The 20,943-nt window shown below is 52.0% G+C and overlaps 1 protein-coding gene across 1 annotated transcript; it reads left to right on the top strand.

The window, feature by feature from the left end:
* The first annotated feature begins 519 nt into the window (after positions 1-519).
* Slc38a8 (solute carrier family 38 member 8) lies at positions 520-20,428 on the top strand. The gene is given in 12 exon segments (XM_051168730.1): positions 520-579; positions 860-1,050; positions 2,106-2,304; positions 5,834-5,966; positions 8,670-8,771; positions 10,163-10,220; positions 13,756-13,836; positions 13,838-13,871; positions 15,054-15,201; positions 15,529-15,737; positions 18,557-18,608; positions 20,324-20,428. Coding segments are annotated over 11 exon segments (1,299 nt in total). The 5' UTR covers positions 520-579; positions 860-861; the 3' UTR covers positions 20,418-20,428.
* The last annotated feature ends 515 nt before the right edge of the window (positions 20,429-20,943 follow it).

Below are 20,943 nucleotides of genomic sequence, written 5' to 3'. Positions count from 1 at the left end.
CCCACTGGCATTGTAAGAGGCAGGGAGTGAGAGGGCCCACTAGGGATGCTTAGAAGCCCATCCACAGAAAACCCTCAATGAGACAACTAGAAACAGACTCAGCCTTCCATGACCCTCCCCAAGCCACAGGGCTAGGAGGGGCTGCTGAGGGCAAGGGCTCTGAGGAAACTGACCCCAGGCCTGCAGTGGATGGGATTGGCTCTGAGTGCCTGGTCTTGATGGATCCCAGCTGAACTCTATCCAGCAAGCCTAACAAAGCCACACCCCAAGGAGGGGCTTCTGCCCCTCAGGAGAATGCCCACATCCTGATCAGGCCAGAAGCCTCCAAATTTGCAAGCTCTTGGGGCAGGTGGTCTTGGTCTGTCTCCTCTGTCCCTCAGACTTGGAGCTTTAACTGGACACATGCCCTTAGGCCTCCCTAATGACTGGCTCAGCAGCCCATCCCTGAGGAGGTAGACTCTCAGCCCACCCACCCAACCCCCAACCCCAGGGCTGCAGCAATGCAGCTGAAGCTCGGAGGAGAGGCAGCCTAAATTGGAATCTGCTGGTCCAGGACTGTGGCGCCCCTTGCTGGGTCTGGTAAGGATTAGGGCTCCAGGCACTGTGGGAGCTGAGTTTGGAAGCACGGTTGTGGGTGGGAGTTGGGGAGTAAGCATCTATCGGGGAGAGGAAACCAGGGCTTTAGTTGTAAGGGGGAAGGAGGGATGAAGTCAGGGTCGCCTTGGGGTTAGAGGGAGGGCAGGAGAGAGAAGAAATGTAAGTTAGAGAGGCCAGGGTGAACAAGCACCCTTGGAGCTCTCCTCTTTGGAAAGGAAGGAGTGACGCTAGCCCCTTCCTCTCTGTCCCTCTGCTGCCCCAGCCATGGAGGGACAGCCCAGAGGGAGCAGAGGTCTTCCGGAGAAGCCCCTCCCTGTCACCCCCAATCCCACCCTGTCCTCACTGGGCGCCGTATTCATTCTCCTGAAGTCTGCTCTGGGTGCCGGCCTGCTCAACTTCCCCTGGGCTTTCTACAAGGCTGGAGGCACAGTGCCCACCTTCCTAGTGACCTTGGTAAGTCACAGAGGTTGTCTCAGGGCAGGTGGACGATGGCTCCGGCTCTTCCAGGCAGGGTTTTTTTTTTGTTTTGTTTTGTTTTGTTTTGTTTTTTCTTTTTTAGCATTGGTTGCTTCTGCAGAGCTCGCTGTCTTGTGTGTGGGGGGGGGGGGCGTGGGATTTTCTTTTTCAGTCTCTGTACCTGGGAGACATGTCCCACTCTGAGTGGGTCACATGCAAGTACTGTCCCACTGAGTCTCCACGGGTTAGGGTTAGTATGAGACCAATCCCGCCCTGAAGTATTAGCAAGAAAAAGACACAGGCTGCAAGTGCACACAATTGTACCTCCTAATGCAGCACGGGCACAGTACTAGATGCGGGACTGTCCGGGGGTAGTGCCAGGCCATGTGCTGAGGGGCTGGGCTTGCACAGCCTGGGGCCGCCCGGACACTTCCATGTAAACCACCCTGGGGAATTACAGCGATACCTGCAGCCCATTCATACACCTTATAAACTGAGATGGCTGCAGATGGGAGCCTGTCTGTGGGATCCGGGGTGGATCGTGGGTTTGGGGCAGCGTTCTAACTCATGTATGTGTGAAGATTGTTTACTATAAAGATAAAGAGATCCCTGGAAGGCAATAAGACCCCCCCCCACTGCCACATACAAACCACAAAGCCCACCCTTTGCAGAGCACTCACCCTGTCTGCGCCTGAATGCACAGCCCCCAGCACCCCTGAGAGGCAGGTGGGTGGGACTGTCACCATTTCCCCGAGGCCACACAGCAGGGTCTAGAACCTGTTTCATACCAGGCTGGCCTGAGGCTCTGACGCAGAAGTCCCTGTTCTGCCCCACTTTCCTAGCCTTACCTCTCAAGCCAACAGGAGAGAATTTCAACTCCCTGGCTTTGTGGGGTTTCATTAGTGCCCAGCCCCTTGAAGTTCTTGGGCAGGGCCCTGCTAGAAGCCTAGGCCATGCACAGCTCTCTGCAGAGGCTCCATGGGGGGCACACTTGGGCCAGCTGACCCGTGAGTCACGCTTCTAATGCGCAAGCCTCATCGTCTCCTCTGCAGGTCTCTTTGGTCTTCCTGGTCAGCGGCCTGGTCATCCTGGGCTACGCAGCTTCTGTCAGTGGCCAGACCACCTATCAGGGTGTGGTCCGGGAGCTGTGTGGGGCAGCCATGGGAAAGCTGTGTGAAGCCTGCTTCCTGACCAACCTGCTCATGATTTCTGTGGCCTTCCTCAGGGTGATTGGGGACCAGCTGGAGAAGTGTGAGTTCCTTTCCTAGCACTGGGGTAATCCAGGGTGCGGGTCCCGTTAATGACTCTCAGGAGACGGGGGGGTCCCAGCTGATGAACAGGACAGCGGGTAGTTGATGGGCCTCAAAGGGGACAGCAGAGCCAAGGCTTCGCCTGAGAACCCAACAGAAGTTAGGAAGGGAGCAGTCATGAAGGCATGGCTGCAGATGGGATGGCTCATGGAGACAACCCATTTCACAGATGGCAAAATTAAGGCAACTGCACACAGACCCTCCTGAGAGCTTCCCGTTAGCACCTTTCATCTGGGCACAGCAAAGACACATGATCCTGGCCTCTGCTCCTCTACTAAGTCTTCTCCTCTAGGCCATAGCTGCACCTGGCCCACTTGTCCTACCTTCTGTTGGCACCACAAAGGCACGAGCTTAGTTAGAACCTTGTCGTGCCTTCCGCCCTGTCTCACAGGATCGCCACACCTGTCTTGCTTAATATCCATTCGGGAGTCATTCAGTTTCTCCGGCTCCCTTCTTAATTGTAGCGCAGACTAGACTATCCCCTTGCACAACGAGGAGATTGAGAGTCTTGAGACTCACTCGTGACCCAGTCTTGGTGACCGGTCCATGCTGTGCTGTTTTATTCCGTTTTGAAACCGGGCTTCACATAGCCCAGGCTGGACTAGAGCTGAGCTCTCTAAGGAGCTCGGGATAACCTTGAGCTCCTAGTGGCCCTGTTCCACTTCTCTTAAAAATATTTATTTTTATTATTTTTAAAAATTATATGTGTGTTGATGGCGGGGGTAGGGGTGGTGGGGGGAGCGGTATGTGCACATGTGAGTGCAAGTGCTCACAGAGACCAGAAGTGTCAGGTCCCCCTGGAACTGGACTTACAGGCAGATGTGAGGCACCCGATGCAGATGAGCCTAGAAACCAAACTAGACCAAACAAGGGCAGTGCATGTTCCTCGCTGCCCCGCCCCATCTCTCCAGCCCCATCCCTTTGCCCCGAGCACTGCGATCACAGGCATGTGCCACCACGCCTGGTTTACGCAGTACTGCTCATGGAACCCAGGGCCTCCTGTGCTAGGCATGTGCTCTATTCACTCCACTACATCCCCAGCCCATCTCTTCTGAGTTTTTAAATGTCCTGGTTAATCTACTGCCATCTAAGAACTAGGTGTTGACACCTCCAGCTGTGACTTCCGGCCTTGCTACCTCACCTTTTAATTCTGGTCTCCGCTCTGCGGCTTTTGAAGCCCCATGATTAGGCACATCCTTTATTAATATGGAATATTCTGCTTTATCTCTGGCATGAAGCCTCTCTCTCTCTGTGTTAATAGATTCACCAGTTTCCTCAAGGTCAGCGTCCATGGGTGCCCCTCCTACTCCTCCCTGAAGCCAGCTACACTTTAGGATTGTAATTGCATTCTGTGTAGACAGCATATGGCTGAGTCTTGTGGGGATTTTTTTTTCTTTAATTATCTTGACAACCTCAGGCTTTTTAATTGCAATATTTAGGCTTAATTGGAATATAGCTGTTGCTAGGGTTAGATTGCAGCGTGTCTGTACTGCTGTGTGCATCTTTCTCTCCTGCCGTTGCACGGCAAAGCTCCTGGCTTGGGATTTTAGAACCTCTGACACTGTCTAATGCCAAAGAATATGGAGGATGGAATCTCTGCACCTCCCAGGGAGTGAATGGTCAGGTACCAGCAGTGGCAAGTGTAACCCCTCCCACACCTCAGATCCAGGCTGGGTTGAGAAGCCAGGGGCTCTGGGATAGAGCACTGTGCCCAGAAATGAGCCACCCCAGATCTCGGTGGACTGAGAGGGGGACAGAGCATGCTCACCTCTTTCTGGTCTGTCCCCCGGGGATGTACCTGTCCTTGACATCCCACACTCTTAGAAAGAAGATGCTAAAAAGAGCTTAAGCACCAAGGGACAGTCACTGTGTGAGCTAGGCACAAAAATGACCCCATTGGTGCCGAGGACTTCATGGGCTGTATAGACAGTTCAGGTTTGTGAAGGAGGTGGCGTCATACTGATGATGAAAGGGCTGGTGTTTCCTGGCTGCAGGTAACTCTGGGGGTGAAGGGTTTGCACCCTACCCAGTGTGGCATTCTAAAACCCACCTAGGATCTGTATGTGCCCTTCTCTACCTGCCTCCTTTTGGTAGCACAGGGGTGACTAACTTCTGCAGGGTGACCTGGCTGCGGGACACTTCCTTGCCTCACCAGCTGAGGGAGCTGTTCCCCAAAGGCAGTTCTTTCTTTTTTTTTTTTTTTTTTAAATTTTATTAATATATTCAGATTACAACTCAATTGTTATCCCATCATTTGTATCCTCCCATTCCTCCCTCCCTCCCGCTTTCACCCTATTCCCCTCCCCTAGGTCTATGACCGAGGGGAACCTCCTCCCCCACTATGTGGTCATAGGCTATCAAGTCTCATCTTAATAGCCTGCTTATTCTTTCTTTGAGTGCCGCCAGGCCTCCCCACCAAGGGGAGGTGGTCAAATATGGAGCACCAGAGCTCATGTCAAAGTCAGTCCCCGCTCTCCATATAACTGTGGATGGAGAATGTTCTGTCCATTGGGTAGATCACCGAGGGCAGTTATTTCTATGTGAGGCTTCCTTTGATGAGCTCTGAAAGGGGTTTTCTCACAGTGGTGTGACCCTGTGACCCTCTCCCAGCCTCACCTCTGTCCATTGGTTGCCTTGCCTGTAGTTCCCAGTCACTCCAGTTTCAGGCTGCCTGCTACTCCCTTGCTCCCCGCCCCTACCTTAGACAATGTTAGCCATCTTGCTGGTTTCCATGGTGCTTTCACTGAGAGGTTGTTGATGATGATGTCGATGTCCCCTGCCCTGGAGTCAGGCGTTTCTGGTATGGCTTTGTCCTGCAGCATGTGGCACAAGAGACCTCATGGCAGGTCCTCGGTATGGCTTTTAGGAGGCTGGGCAGCTCCTCCCAGCTTTGAGAACTCCTGGCTGCCATGGGCAAAATTGAGCCAGCAGGAAGGTCCATGAGGAGAGACAGAAGCTGAGGCAAGGGTTCTGGGGTCTGCAGCAGGCATGAGGAGGGGGCTCCTGCTGTCCAGGGGCCTCCATACCAGCTCTGCCATCAGCCTCGTGGCTCCTAAGGGTCCTAACCACCATTGATGGGATGGACGTGCCAGCAGAGGCACCCCCTTACATTTACCCTTCAACTCACAATGTAAGTAAGATCTACAGGTCTCAGACCCCCAGCTTTGGAGTGGTCAGTTAGCTGAGCAGCTGTGCAGAGCTGTGGCAAGCACCCAGGGGCTCACTCTTTCCAGTAGCCATCTCGTTGGACACAAAGCTAGTCAGCTCACAGTGCCACAAAGGCTGAGAAGGAAGCTCAGCGTATGTATGTTGAGTGACTTAACAAAATACGGGGTTTCTCCCTTCATGAGATGGACCCCATTTCATTTCTGATCCCTTCACTCCCAGGCTAACTTAGCCACCAGTCCATGTGTCTGTGCCTTATGGTTCCTGTGGGCTCCAAGCCTAGCTCCTATCCCTGTCTCTAACAGTGTGTGACTCTCTCCTGCCTGGCGTCCCACCGCCCTGGTATGCAGCCCAGCAATTCACCCTGCCCCTCATCTCTGTGCTGGTCATCTTTCCCCTGTCAGCATTGCGGGAGATCGCCTTCCAGAAGTACACCAGGTACGGGGGGAGGGGGGGGTGCTTGGTGGCTTCTGGGCAGGGCAGCTGTGGGACAGGGCCCCAGCTTTGGGTAGTACTATGTCAGGAGAGAGAAAGGAAGGACAGGTTTATTTCCATTTGAGAAGAAAATTGGAAGTTTTACAGGTTCTATGTACCCACAGTATAAAATATAAATAAGCTAAGAAATACTAACAGTAGGTTTAAAAAATAATAATTTTAACTGGGCATGGTAGCACATGCCTTTAATCCCAGCACTCTGGAGGCAGAGGCAGGCAGATCTCTGTGAGTTTAAGACCGGCCTGGTCTATAAAGTGAGTTCAGGACAGCCAGGGCTACAGAGAGAAACCCTGTCTCAAAAAAAAACAAAAATGAAAAGAAAAAATTAGTAGTAGCAGTAGTAATTTTAGCACTGGTATTAAAAGTGGCACATGCCTTTAATCCCAACACTTGGAAGGCAGAGACAGGTAGAAGATCTCTGAATTCAAGGCCACCCTGATCTACAGAGTGAGCTCCAGGACAGCCAGCGCTACACAGAGAAACCCTGTCTCTAAAAAACCAAGATGATAATGATGATGACGATATAAATTTATTCTTCAACAATTTTCTTCATTGGTACGCTGTATCTTGATTATATCTGCTCCTCGTTCCCGCCTTCCTCTCTCCCTGGATCCAGACCTCCCCTTCCCACCTCTCTCTGTCTCTCTCTTCCTCTCCCTTAACATGAATTGCCTGCATGTATCCCACCCAGCAGGTTGGTGTTGTAGCACACAGTGTGGCATTGACATCTCCCCCTCCCCAGCAGCCTGCGTAGCACCCACCACCACTCTGAAAGCTAGTCACCAAGGAGGAAGTTTCCCAGTCAGTGGGAGATTTATTTCTTTAACGTCCTGGACTAAGGTGTAAACAGCCTCCTCAGGAAAGGGGCCTTCCTATCTTGTTCTGTTTTTGTTTTGGTTTTGGTTTTTCGAGACAGGGTCTCTCTGTGTTGCCTTGGCTGGCCTGGACTTACTTTGTTGATCAGGCTGGCCTCGAACTCACATTGATTGATCCACCTGCCTCTGCCTCTGCCTCCCAAGTGCTGGGATTAAAGGCGTGCGCCACCATGCCCGGCTCCTATCTAGTTCTGTAGTGCAACCAAAATTGCAGCAATAGCCTGTGGTTCTGTTGGGGTGCAGGGGGGGGGGGGGGGGGGGGGGCGTGTTCTAGGACCTCGCTGATCAGTGACTTATACAGACAGATCTCATTCCTGGCATTGAGGTTTTTGCGGCATAACCCATGTCTTTCAGAAGCAGTGTTGTCTGAGACAGCACCTTACTATGTAGTTCTGTCTGGTTTTGAGCTCAGGGACCCACCCTCCTCTTCCTCCTGAGATTAAAGGCACATGCCACTTACACCCAACTTAAACTCCCTTTTAAAAGAAAAAGTTTGCCGGGCATGGTAGTGCATTGTATGCTTTTAATCCCAGCACTCAGGGGGCAGAAGAAGGTGGATCACTGTGAGTTCGAGGCCATCCTGGTCTACAAAGTGAGTCCAGGACAGCCAAGGCTACACAGAGGAACTCTTGTCTCGAAAAAACAAAAACAAAACAGAAAAAAAAATTAAATTAGCTTACAGAGTAGTCATTTTCTGTAAGGACTTTTTTTTTTTATGTCCTTAGCTTTGGTTAGACCCATGCCAGGCTTTTTCTTTCCTCTACTCCCACCCCAAACCCATGCTTCAACCTTTAACCTCAGTATTACCCCTCTATACATTAATATCATGTGTGTTCTACCATCATGGGTAGAGTTTGGCTGACTGGGTCTGAGTCCCCTACTTTAGTGTGTTTTCCAGTTCCATTCATTTTCCTGCACATTTCTTCATTTCACTGTTTTTGTTTGTTGGTTGGTTGGTTGCTTGTTGGTTTTTTCGAGATAGGGTCTCTCTGTGTGTATCCTTGGCTGTCCTGGACTTGCTTTGTAGACCAAGCTGGCCTCGAACTCACATTGATCCGCTTGCCTCTGCCTCCTGAGTTCTGAGATTAAAGGTGTGTGCCACCATGCCTGGCATTTCACTGTTCTTTACAGATGACTAAAATGCCATTGTAACAGCGCATGTTGTCCTTTAACTGTGGCAGGCTTCCCACACACACAGCCACACAGGTTATACAGTCAGATGGGCATGGCTTTTAGTTCATTTTTGACCTTGAAGCTTCCAGGGATGGTGTTGAAAAACTAAGCTAATGACAGACAGACTTGGCCCAAGATCAGGTTCTTTGCTGCCTTGTGTGTGAGTAGCAATGTGCTTTGTAACCCTGTGACTCTGAGCAGAGGCCTCAGAACCCAGTCCCTCCACACCTGCAGCCCACAAGGCTTCTGTGGCCTCAGGCCACACCAGACTCTTCTTCCTCTCCCCTGTGCCCAAGCCTGAGACTGTCCTGTCTTGAATATCAAACTTTAGCAGCTGCCTGGCACTCCTGGTGAAAGAAGAGGTGTCCTGGTTGCTCTCCCCAAGGATGCTGGGCCACCTGGAACCCATACCTCTGAACTCTAGGCCAAGACAGCATTGAGCAGCCACCCCCTGGTGCTCCACATACGCAGAGGGAATGGTGGTTGAGGAAGAGAGCTTCCTGCCTCCATGCTAGCCAGGGCAGAGCTGGGATGCCCATGTGAGCGCTGGCTGTGTGTCTCTGGTGAGGCGTCTCTGATTCTGTCTTGTGTGTACCAGCATCCTAGGTACTCTGGCTGCTTGCTACCTTGCCTTGGTCATCACAGTGCAGTACTACCTGTGGCCCCAGGGCCTGGTGCGCCAGTCTCATCCTTTGCCAAGGTGAGTCTGGGAAAATCCAGGTGGGGATAGGATTCTTGAAAGGGGATCTTCTGAGGGCTACAGAACTCTGACTAGAGCTGAAAGTGAGGTAGGGTGTCATGTAGGGACTCAGAGCTACTATAAAGACTATTGATTTTGCCATGGGAGAACTGGGGAACTCTTGGTGTTCTGAGCACCACAGGGATGAAGCATGGCTCATTCCTGAAAAGGATTGCTAAATGGGCTTTGGGAGTCAGGTGCAGGAATAGGGGCCAGGCCAGCCCAGCCCTGATGCCTCAGATGGAGGAGCATCCCAGGTAGGGGAGCATCCCAGGTGGGGGAGCATCCCAGGTGGGGGATTATCCCAGGCAAGGGGAGTATCCCAGGCAGAGGAGCATCCAAGCAGGGGATACGATGTGGTCAGATGCCAGGTGTGTGGATGTCTGCTTCTCAGGACAGGGACAGCTCAGTGGCATGTAAGTATGTAGTCATCACTCTTGGAATTTTCTCTCCTGATTGAACCAGGGTCCATCCTCGATTAGGACCTACAGTGATATGGTTAAACAGTCAGAAGATGTGCATCCCAGAGTGAAACCTGAGGGCCAGGACATGGTAGAAGTGGCTTGGAGACATGAGCTAGATGCCCAGTGGCTGGTCAGCCATGTGTGCCTACAGTTTGAGGGAGCCAAGTTAGGGGGAGCAGAGTTGTGATGTCCAGAGGACAGTGTTGGAGGCTGTGGGTACTGATGTCTGTGCTGCTGGGCTGTGGAGCTGGGGTACAGGGGCAGGAGGTAGAGGAGATGGAAGAGCCTGGGTACGGTTTTAAGACAGGTGGGCTTCCTGGGCCTGCTGTGACAAACTAAGGTGCCCAAAAAGCCAGGAATGTTCCTTCGGCTCCCCAGGAGTATGTCTTCCCTCACAGTCAGACATCAGATCATATGTTCAATCAGACCATGGCATGGGTGGGTCCATTCCTTCTGGGGTTTTGGCCTAGGTTAGCAGAAGGAGGCAGTAAGCTTCCAAGACAACAATCAAACAGGAGAATGAAAGTTCCTTTGACAGCCACCAACCTTGCATCTGGGGAGATGTGTCAGACAGTCTGTGTGTGCCCTAGCACCCCCATAACATTGGGAATGGGCAGCCTCTAGAGGGAAGATGGGGCTTGTGTCTTGCCCAGACCCCACCCACACAGGCCGTGTCATGTCACCTAAGGTCTACAAAGATGTATTCAAAAAGTGCAGCATCGAACAAGCCTCCTTTCGGCCCTGGAGCATGCGCACAGACTTGGCCGTTCAAAGCACATCTTGCAGCCACACTCCATCACATTTCTCTCATTTCATTTAAAACAGATGCTCTCAGGTCGAAGGTTGTTTCTAACTCCCTAATGAACACCTGTCCCTGTCTATTCCCAGCCCGTCTCCCTGGACCTCTGTGTTTAGCGTCTTCCCTACCATCTGCTTCGGATTTCAGGTACGTTTAGAATGTGACATTTTCAGGCTTCCGAGCTCTCTGGAGGGCACAGCTCTGCTCTGCAACCCCGCCCCCCCGCCACGTGCCCCCCTGCCACTGCCCCTGGGGAGAAGTCTGGGTGCCTATTCTCTCGGTGCTCAGCTGTGCTTATGGGCTGTCTTCCAGAGGCTGTGACATCTGGGCCACCTAGAGGGGACATGGGCTGTCACTGAGTTTCTCCCTCACACCCCCAGTATCAGCACTACCAGGGTGGTTGGGTGTGGAATCCAGAGAAGGGGCGGGGACCTGGGACTTGCTTCTCTGAAGAGTGATCACAGAACTGCCACGAGGCCTGGGGACGGAGCCACTTGCATATGCTTGCAGAGTAGGTGGCTTCTGCCCTGGGCCTTAGAGAAGAAAGATCTATGTCTCTCAAGGTGTTACTGCCTAGAGGATATAGGGATAAGACAGGAGGCCAAGTGATGACAGGACAGGGGACCAAACAGGCAGAATGTCTCTGGAACACAGCCACAGTAGAACGTCACTGGAGCAAAGCCACCATTCTGTGTAGGATCTGAGCAGAGGATGAGTGAGAGCTACCCAAAGGAATCTGGAGGGGATAGCCTCCTGGCCTCGGGCCTCCTCCCCTTACCTTCCGATTCCGTTATCCACCTTGCATTTTCTCTCAGAACTGTTTTTGATAACCCGCTGCCACACTGCCATTTCTCAGCCTGGTAACTGACTCACTGTCACTTCTGAGGTTTGGTGAGCCGCTCCTGAGAAGCTCTCACACATGATATTTTCAAGGCCGCGTGGGGCTGATTTTGCTCTGGGCTGTTGCCTGGGTGTGGTCACCGTAGAGTGGCAGTCGGCCTGTGCAAGGCCCCTTCTGAATGTTCACAGGCCCCACCTTGACCTCAGCTCCCTCCTTGGCTCTCCTAGCAACCAAGCTGTGGTTTCCAGGGTTTCCAGGGCTGCTGTGATTGGGGAGCCTGGAAGGACAGGATGTGGGGGTGGGGGTGGGGCTCTGGCCATGGGTGGATGAAGGATCTGGAGAGTCAAGAGTCTGTGAGGAGATAAGATGGAGGAACTTGGCAGGTTGGGCTGTGAGGGGGAAAAAAAAGGCAGAAAGGCTTATGGCCGTCAGGACTTCTGACAGGATTCAAACACCATCTCTCCTCAAACACATTTAAAAATAGGGCACCACCACCCCTACCCCGCCTTCCTCCCCGCATCCCAGCCTAAACTGCATCAGCGAAGGGCCTGGGGGAGCATAGGGCTGCAGACTGTGTCTCTAGCCACCCTGGCCACCTTGGTACCTGCTGGTTTTGATTTAGACAGACTCACTGTGGGTCAGTTCAGCTCATACAACTGCCCTTCTAAAGTGTGGCCACCAGCAATGTGAATAGTGGCTCCTCCTCCTCCTCCTCCCCCTCCTCCTCCTCCTCCTCTTCCTCCTTCCCCTCCCCTTCCTCTCAGCCTCTAGTGACCATGGCTCTTCTGTCTGTGGATCTTCCTGTCACGGGTGGCTTGTGGCCTTGTGCAATGCTTCCCTCTTGTCATCTGAGTCTTGGATGTCATCTGGTGCCTCGTTCCTTTTTTTTTGTTTTTGTTTTTTTGTGTGTTTGGTTGGTTTTGATTTTTCAACACAGGTTGCTTTGTGTAGCCCTGGCTGTCCTGGAATTTGCTCCGTAGACCAGGCTGGCCTCAAACTCAGAGACCCACCTGCCTCTGCCTCCTGAGTGCTGTGTTTGAAGGTGCGCCCTTTTTAAGGCCAAGTGACATTCAATTGTGTGGACCGAAACTGTCGTACTTTTTGGTTCATGTGTCCCCTCCCCTGTGCATTGACTAGGGACTGGAGAGCCTGGCTGCACTGGCTGTCTACAGAGGCTTTCTTCAGATAGGCACATAAGGAGATGTCTGTGCCCCTGAACATCTTCACGTTGTATGGGGGTGGGGTAGGGTGTTGGCTACATTGCTGCCTGCAGAACTGGGGCTCTGGATCCCCCAAATGGGGCACTGTCTATAATTCCTAAATAAGGACCTATGACAGAGCCAAGGTGCTGATGTCCCTTCAGGAGCCACAGGGCTGTTAAGTGGCCCTGCAGAATCCATTGGCTGTCCTGCCAAGTACACAGGGTACACACAGACGTGCTGCTGGACACTGGTCTGAGGGGTTTACCCTGAGGCCCACCACTGTCAGCCAAGGATCTGGTATAGTTGCCACTGCCAGGGCTCCTGGCTGTCAGAAAAGCCCAGGGCAGATGGTGGGGGTAATACTACTGCCCAGGTTTATGGGTTAGGGTTAGTGTGTCTGTGCTGACCGTGGGTTGGGCCAAGAGGAATAAGGCCCATCCATGTGCCTCCCCACTGTACCTATACTCCAGGGCTGCTGGGGAGCCCTGTGACTCCTCCACCTCGCATCAAGTAGGAGTCAAGCATGGGCTAACAGAGAGCTGCTGGCGGAGCTGGTGACGCTTGTTTGCCAGCCTTTGGCCTCAAGTGGAGTCAAGAGATGTCCATGTGTTGCCCAGGCATGGTTCTCAGCTGGCGATGGTGACTTGGCAGCTGATAGAGGCTGAACAGTCAGAGCCAGGGATGCTCACGGCTGGGGGTGGGGGCCATGTGGGAGGAAAGAGTTCTGTTTAGGATGAGGGCAGAGGTGTGACTGTGGTGGGTAACAGGGGAGCATCCTGATGTACATCGCTATCCTTGGGGTCCCTCACCTGCTTGTGTGATACCAGGGCTGGGGCTGCGCCAGATGAGGAAAGCCAAATTGCACAGAAACTTGTCACCATGGTATAGTATATCATCTTAAAGTTTTTTTACCTTGCTCTGTGTGTGTGTGTGTGTGTGTGTGTGTGTGTGTGTGTGTGTGTGTGTGTTCATATGTGATGATGAACATGTGGAGGTCAAAGGACAACTTGTAGGAGTTGCTTCTGTCCTTCTACCTTGCAGGTTCTGGGAATCGAACTCAGAGCATCAGCCTTGGTGGCAGGCCCAGAACTTGCTTCCTTTTTTTTTTTTTTTAAAAAGTGTAAATCGTAAGTGTGGGTATCCCACATGGCCTCCCCAGAGGGCCTTCACCACTTTCTCATCAGTAGCCTGCTTTCCTGTTCTCTGTTATTATAGAGGTGGGGTCCCAGCAGCTTGGTGGCATCTGGGGCTATTTTAGGTTTTTAACATACATGGGAAGCCAGCAGTGTAGACAGGGAATGCTGCCTGATACCCTCTAACACACAGGAAGAATTTTCCCCTCCCCAGTGCTGACAGCACCCTTGGACCTTTGGAACATTGGACACTGCTATAAATATGTTTGTCTTATGATCTGAACTTCAGGCCTCTTTCCACCAACCTTATGTGGTTTTGTGAGATTCTTCTGCACTGAGGTGGGGAGTCAGGGTCAGTCCTTTTGAGAGCTGTATAATATTCCAGTCATTGAGTGTCCTGACATTTGTCTATGCTGCTGGTGGACTCTCAGGTATTTCCTAACTTTGGGGTGCAACTCCTCCCCAGTCATCCTTGGAGGGTCTGAAATGCACATTCTGTCTTCCAGTGTCATGAGGCCGCCGTTTCCATCTACTGCAGCATGCGGAACCAGAACCTCTCCCACTGGGCCCTGGTTTCTGTGCTCTCCCTTGCTGGCCTGTTGCCTTATCTACTCCCTGACAGGTAGGGTCTGAGAAGGTGCCCTAGAGGGGAGGGAGTGGCCGTGGAAAGTGGATAAAGGCAAGGTTAATAGAAGACCCCTCCCATGCCGGGCATGATGCTCTGGGCTGTCAACACCTTTTCTCATTTAATCCGTAGCATCCCATAGGAAATGGCTACAGATGGGGAAACTGAGGCTAGGAAGGCTTCTGTGGCTTTCCCAAGGCCCCCACAGTTAGATATGCAAAGCTGAGACTCACACCGCGTTCTGCATGTCCCAAAGGCCCTGTCCTCACATGTGGTGCCTTCCCTGCTAGTCTGAGGTGTGTGGCTGTATCCGGAAGTGGCTTACAAAACGCTTGCACAGATGTAGCCGGATTTGAATGCTCACAAACTTTGTGAGGTCAGCAGAGGTCCTCAGAGGTAGGAAAAGTGGGACCCAGAGGATGGCCGTGAGAGGCCCGAGGTCACAGCATGTGCATATACAGACTGGAATCCCAGTACAGGTGACTTTTAGTGGCCACCGCCTGGTGGTTCTTCCTGTATTCATCTATCGGAGCCTCTGACTTGGAGGGCTTTGGGCTGCAGGGGATACGCTGTGCAGCCTTGGACGCCTACAGTCACCTGAGACACTTGCCAGGGAACTTTTCCCCCAGACAGTGGATCTGTCATTCTGTAGCCCTAGGCTCTGAAGGCTGTGACTATATTATCCCCTCCAGATGTCCCTAGTGTCAGGGTCCATAGGATCACAGGATGTCCTAGCTAGGCCCCCAAGAGACACCTATGTGTTTAGACCAGAGGTAGCATCCCAGGACAGAGCAAGGGACCTGGGTGACAAGAAGGTAATATGGTGCTGTGGGAAGGAGCTAGCTCTCTGCTCCTGCCAACTGTGTGACTGAAGAATCAGGGAGAGTCCAGGACTTAGTTGTCTCCTCTGAGCTACCAGCTGCATCCTTGGCTGCTGTTGCCCAGAAGTGGGGGACGTGGAAAGTGTGCCTATTTCCCAAGGCTCTGGGTGCTTCGTCACCCAAGCCCTAGCACCAGCCATGAGCAACCAAGTAGTCCACAGGAGTGATTAGGATGCAGAAGGAACCCTTCCAGAACCTTCCCTCTATACCAAAGGGATCCTTAGGGCATTGTGGGGGAAAGTATGTATGTGAGATTCTTCTCATTGCAGATGCTTGGCCCCTTCTTTTCCACCTGCAGGGGTTTATGGCTTCCTGACCTTCGGGACAGAAGTTTCTGCGGATATCTTGATGTCTTACCCAGGCAATGACACAGCCATCATTGTAGCACGTGTTCTCTTCACTGTCTCCATTGTGACAGTCTACCCCATTGTATTGTTCCTGGGGAGGTGAGTGTGTTCGGCCCAGTGCACTACAGGTTGTGTTCTCTGTGTGTGGGGTGTGTAAGTGTGTGCTATGGGGCTGAGGTCACCTCTGGTAGCCAGAGCAGGGTACACAGGCATGGTGAGATTAGACATTGCTCAGCGAGTAAGCATCAGAACTGGGCCTGCAATCTTGACTTCTTTACCCTCACCCTACAGATCCTGGTGCTGAGAGGTACCCTGGGGAGCACACAGTTGGGTGTGGGGCAGACCCTGCAGTGTGAAAGACTCATGGAAGCCAAGAGCTCAGCAGCTGCAGGTGCTGGCTGATCACTGGTGTCCATGTATCTACAGGTCTGTGATGCAGGACTTTTGGAAGAAGAGCTACTGGGCCACATGGGGATCCCCAGTGCTGGCTGACCCCTCAGGGCCATGGGTTCGGCTGCCACTAACCTTTCTATGGGTGGCAGTGACGCTTGCCATGGCTTTGTTCCTACCGGACCTCAGCGAGATCATTAGCATTATCGGTGGCATCAGCTCCTTCTTCATCTTTATTTTCCCTGGTGAGTAGCTACGTCCAGCCTCCGGCATCCATCCTTGGCCTACAGCAGTGGTTCTCAACCTGTGGGTCACAGTTCCTTTGGCAAACCTCGTGGTCTCCAAAAATACTTACATTATAATCCATGACAGTAGAAAAATTGCAGTTATGAAAGTAGCAATGAAAATAGTTTTATGAGCTGGGGTGGTGGTGGCGCATGCCTTTAATCCCAGTACTTGGGAGGCACAGAGGCAAGCAGATCACTGTGAGTTCAAGGCCAGCCTGGTCCACAAAGTGAGTCTAGGACAGCCAAGGCTACACAGAGAAAACCCTGTCTCAAAAAACCAAAAAAAAAAAAAAAAAGTTTTATGGTTGGGGGTCATCACAACATGAGGAACTGCATTAAAGAGTCTCAGCATCAGGAAGGTTGAGATCACTGGTTTATAGGATCTAGAGGTGGGACCCTTGTGGGATGAGGGCCTAGGTTACTGAGCCGGGTATGGGCCAGGCTTTCCAGACCTTTCCTGGCTAAGTGGCTCAACAGGCCTAGGTGGATGTGTTGTGTCATTCCATCCCACAAGTGGGAAGACAGAGGCCCAGGACCCAGGGCCTCCCACGCACACTAGGGCTGGTTGGTCATTTTAAATACTGTCTGTGTGAAACTCGCGAGGCTCACAGTCCAGAAGAGCATTCCATGAGAGTCTTCTGTCACTGGCCGAACCTGGAGGCAGACACCACGTTCTGCAGTGAAGAAGAGCCAAGGTGATAAGTTCCAGGGGGCACAGCAGGGGTGAGGCTGGGGAAATGCTTCCGAGTGGCTTCCAGGCTTCAGCATACAATAGGAGCCTGGGCACACAATAGGTGCACAGCACACAGTAGTATTTCCACATGTTGACTGCAATTCTGCTATGGGAAGATTCATACTAGGCAAATGTTGAACTTGGGGGGGGCCATGCCCCTGTGTTGAGTCATGGCCAGATGTTCTGAATGCCTAATCCAGGTTGTCCCTGAGGCTGACAGCACCATTGGTTGCAGAAGCCAGGGTGGGAGAGCATCGCTATTTCACTCTGGTTTTGGGTAGAGCTTGATGAGTTTCATGGTGTCGGTCTCTTTCAACTCCCTGGGCCTCTTTCAATTCTGGCTCAGGCCCCAGGGGAGCCTTTTCAAAGCTCCAGCTCTCGCCTGTGCCCAAGAGAACTGCCTAGGGAGGGTCAGTGTGGGAGCAGTTTCCTGGGAGCTCCAGGCAGAACTGGCAGGCTTTGAAGTGGAACAAAACTGATGCAATGCTGGAGGTGGGACCCAGGACTCATGCGTGCCAGGCCAGAGCTCTATAGCTAAAATACAGCCCCAGAAATATACATACATACATACATACATACATACATACATACACACACACACATATACACACACACATACATATATATAAGAGAAGAGAGTGAGAGGCAGCAGCAATCTGAAGTGTTGTTCCTCAGGTAACCCGACAAGGTTTTTCATTATCCTAGAACTCACCAAGGAGGCTATAGTGCCAGGAATCTGCCTGTGTCACACACCTGTCCCCCCTTCATATGATGTGTGTCTGTCCCCCCTTCGTATGATGTGTGTGTGTGTGCATGCAGGTGGAGGCCCAAGATTGACATCAGGTGTCTTCACGGATGGCTTCCCGTCCTGTGTACTTGCTAACCCTAGAGCTTGTCATTTCAGCTAGTCTGGCTAGCCCACCCTGCCAGCCATGTGCCGGGATTGCCGTCAGGTCAGCGTATCACCAGCTGTTCTATTCCAGGGAGCTCAACTCCGGTCCTCATCCTTGCATGGCAAAGGCTTTACCCACTGAGCCATCTTCCCAGCCTCTGAAAATATTAAAAAACAAAGGAGGAGGAGGAGGAGGAGGAAGAGGAAGCTGATCATAGCAGTACTTGCCTGTCATCCCAACAGTAGAGAAGCTGAGGCAGGGGGATGGGGAATTCCAGGCCAGTCTGGGCTGTGTAGCAAGACCCTGTCTGAAGGAAAGGAAAGAGAAGGAACGGGAGCAACTATAGCCCCATGGGTGCATCCCGAAACTGGGGTACCTGAAGGAGAGATAAACATGTTTTTTTGTTTAGATCACAAGTTGGGGATGAGAAAAAGACTTGTGAGAGAGAACAGGTGATGTTTATCCCTTTAGAAGTTGAACCACTATGTGAGGGGAAATTGGTTATTAGCCAGCTGAAAAACATCCTTGAACAAATTCTGAGAGGAGGTATAAAAATGAGCCAAAAAACAAGAGGCGGGGCCTTTGGAGACTTGAGATAGTTTTGGCTGTTCATCACTTCACTTTGAGACACTCCTAGAGAGAACCACTTGAGGGAAGGCTTCGGAGCTCCGGGCTCCTGCTGCGATTCCAGGTTCTGGTTACTCCAGGTTCCAGCAGAAGAAATCCTGCTGATTATGCCAGGAGATTCGTTCCTTGGAACTGATATCCTCATGGTTTTATTATTGTATTCTTTAACCCTCTTTTCCTATGTTTCAGTTAGTCAGGTTATAAGTGACATACGCTCAGTTAATAAGTTACTAATAAAATATATTTGTTAAGAACATTGAGCCTACAGGCACCAACCAAGTTCCTGACCCTGGAAGGTATATGCCTGAGAGGCCATGCTGTTCAGCAGATTCATTTTAGGGGTGCTTAGCTGAAGCCATCACTGGCCTCACTAACTCCAAACTGGCCCCCTAACCACTGTGCCATACCACCTTTTCAGATGCACCACTTTCCCATTGGCCACCTGAGGCCTGTGGGGCTTTGGCAGCTTTTGCACGTCCAATTCGGTAAGGGGGAGCCAAGGTGACCTCATGTCTCCTTTGCAGGTTTGTGCCTCATCTGTGCTGTGGACACGGAGCCCATAGGACCAAAGGTCAAGTGAGTGTCCCCAAGATGAGACTGATGCCTAGGGTGTAGTGAGGGGCTGGGCCTCCAATGTGTTCCCCTGGGCCTGGGAAACTACACGCAGTGGGTGTGGCCTGGGTGAGAGCAGCACAAATCTCCAGCCAGCCTTCACCAGTGTGTACATATTAGCTTCCAGGCTCTGTGCTTGGAATGTCCTGTCTGCTTGAAGTATACTCCCTTGCTTCCAGTGGCCCTTGCGACACCTCCTCTGAAGCTCGGCTCAGGGTAGGAGCAGGGCACAGGCTGGTCCTGAGTCTAAAGGTCTGGTGGCTGACAGGACTCAGGCCTACCTGCTGTGTCATCATAGAAGATATTTGTCCATGGATGGACTCAGGCCCCAGCACTTTGCACTTAATCATACCTGCAGACCCTGTTCTGGGTAAGGCCCTAGTCCCATGTTAGCATGCAATGTGTGGGGCACTCAGCCCATTTCAGAGCCCATGGCTTACACAGCCATGGATGTGGGTACCTGCTCCAGGCCTGTGCTCACTTCTCATCCTTCAGTCCCAGTGAATCCAAGGTCTGTTTTTCCTCGGGGAGCAGGTATGGCTCAGACCCCTCTATCCTGACAGGAGTTGCTCTGGATTTCTCTAAGCTGACTGACTGGTCCCCACTGGCTGGTCCCTGAAACAGGCTGTGGAATCTTTCCTGGCCAAGTTCAGTATGGATTATTCATGGGCTCTCAGGACGATTTTCTGAAACTGCCCTCTGTCCTTCCCGCGTGGTTGGTGTGTGGCATCGTGTCCTGTGGGCTTATGGCGGTGCTAATGCTGTTCCGCCAGAGATGTCCCCCTCTGGTGTTGGTCACTTCTAGCTCCTGTTAATGGTGCAGTGGAAACCCTGTCACTTGCTGGTCCACTGATTACCAATTAAGAAAATGCCCTACAGGCTTGCCTATAGCCTTATGGATCTCAGTGGAGGTTCTCTTTCTCAGTGGCTGATTGTCCTGGTTGCCCCACGCTCCTCTGGTCCTGTGCCCCAACTGACTACCTTCTTGACTATGTGTGGCTCAGGACTTTGGCCTTCTCTCTCACTTATGGGCTGTTCCAGTAGATGCTCTGAGGTTGTGCCTCCCCTCCCCCATTTCCTTGATAAAGTATTAAGAAAGAAAGAACATTCTAGTAAGGGACTTTATTTCCTGCTGTCTCTCTGATAAAAAGAGAAAGGGGATTTCCTAGTTAAGGCAACTGTTTCTGTGATAAAACCATGACCAATAGCAACTTGGGGAAGAAAGGGTTTATATCTCTTATATTTCCATATCATAGTTTATCGTTGAAGAAAGTCAGGACAAGAGTTCAAACAAGGCAGGAACCTGAAGGCAGGAACTGATGCAGAGGCCATAGAGGGGTGCTGCTTCCTGGCTTGCTCCCCATGGCTTGCTCAGCCTGCCTTCTTACAGAACCCAGGAGCACCAGGCTAGGGACAGCCCCACCCAAAGTGGACTAGCACCCCCCCCCATCAAACACTAATTAAGAAAATGCCCAACGTGTTTGCCTGCAGCCTGATCTTTTGGAGGCATTTTCTCAACTGAGGTTGCCTCTCCTCTCAGATGGTTTGAGCTTGTGTCAAGTTGACATAAAGCTATCCAGCACATGGCATTTTGTCTGGCTCAATGACACTCCTGGCCTGTCAACACCACCTGGCACTGCATACTACCAGCCATACAACCAGGTGTGTTGCTTTTGTAGGTGCTGCCTGGAGGCCTGGGGCACCCTCTCCGTACTGGTGGGCACTTTCATCTTTGGGCAGAGCACAGCTGTGGCCGTGGTGGAGCTGCTGTGAGAGGCTTCTGGGCTGACCTGTCACCCCTGCGTCGGGCCAGAGGACCCCTGTGGGTTCTTGCCATCATAGAGGTGCTGTCTTGTCTGCTGGCTGCCTCCTGAGCTCTGCTCCTCCTACGGCTCCCAGGGTCCTGTCGAGGAAGGATTGCTGTGACAAGTCACCACTGGCTGGTGACTCAGGACAGTAGAAGCTCCTGCTACTGAAAGCCAGGGTGTGAGCTAGAGTGGGGTGGGCCACTCTGGTTCAGAAGGTTCTGGAATGTTCCTCCCACTATCCTCCTCTGCTGGTCACAGGAAGTCCTTAGTGTCCCTGGCTTATAGATCTAGTCTCTGTGTTCATAGTCACAGGGTCAAACCCTGTCCTTTGTGTCTCTGTTGGTGCCAGCTACTCAGTCTAGGCCTGTCTTGAGTTAATGAGCACTTGTCAGCACTGGCTGTGTCTCCTCTTAGTTGCTAAAGATGTGTGTCTTGGTTGCTGTTCTATTGCTGTAAAGAGATAGATGATCAGCCGGGCGTGGTGGCACACG

This window comes from Acomys russatus, chromosome 26, assembly GCF_903995435.1.
Source record: "Acomys russatus chromosome 26, mAcoRus1.1, whole genome shotgun sequence".
Taxonomy (NCBI): domain Eukaryota; kingdom Metazoa; phylum Chordata; class Mammalia; order Rodentia; family Muridae; genus Acomys; species Acomys russatus.
This window is presented reverse-complemented; position numbering and strand designations above follow the sequence as displayed.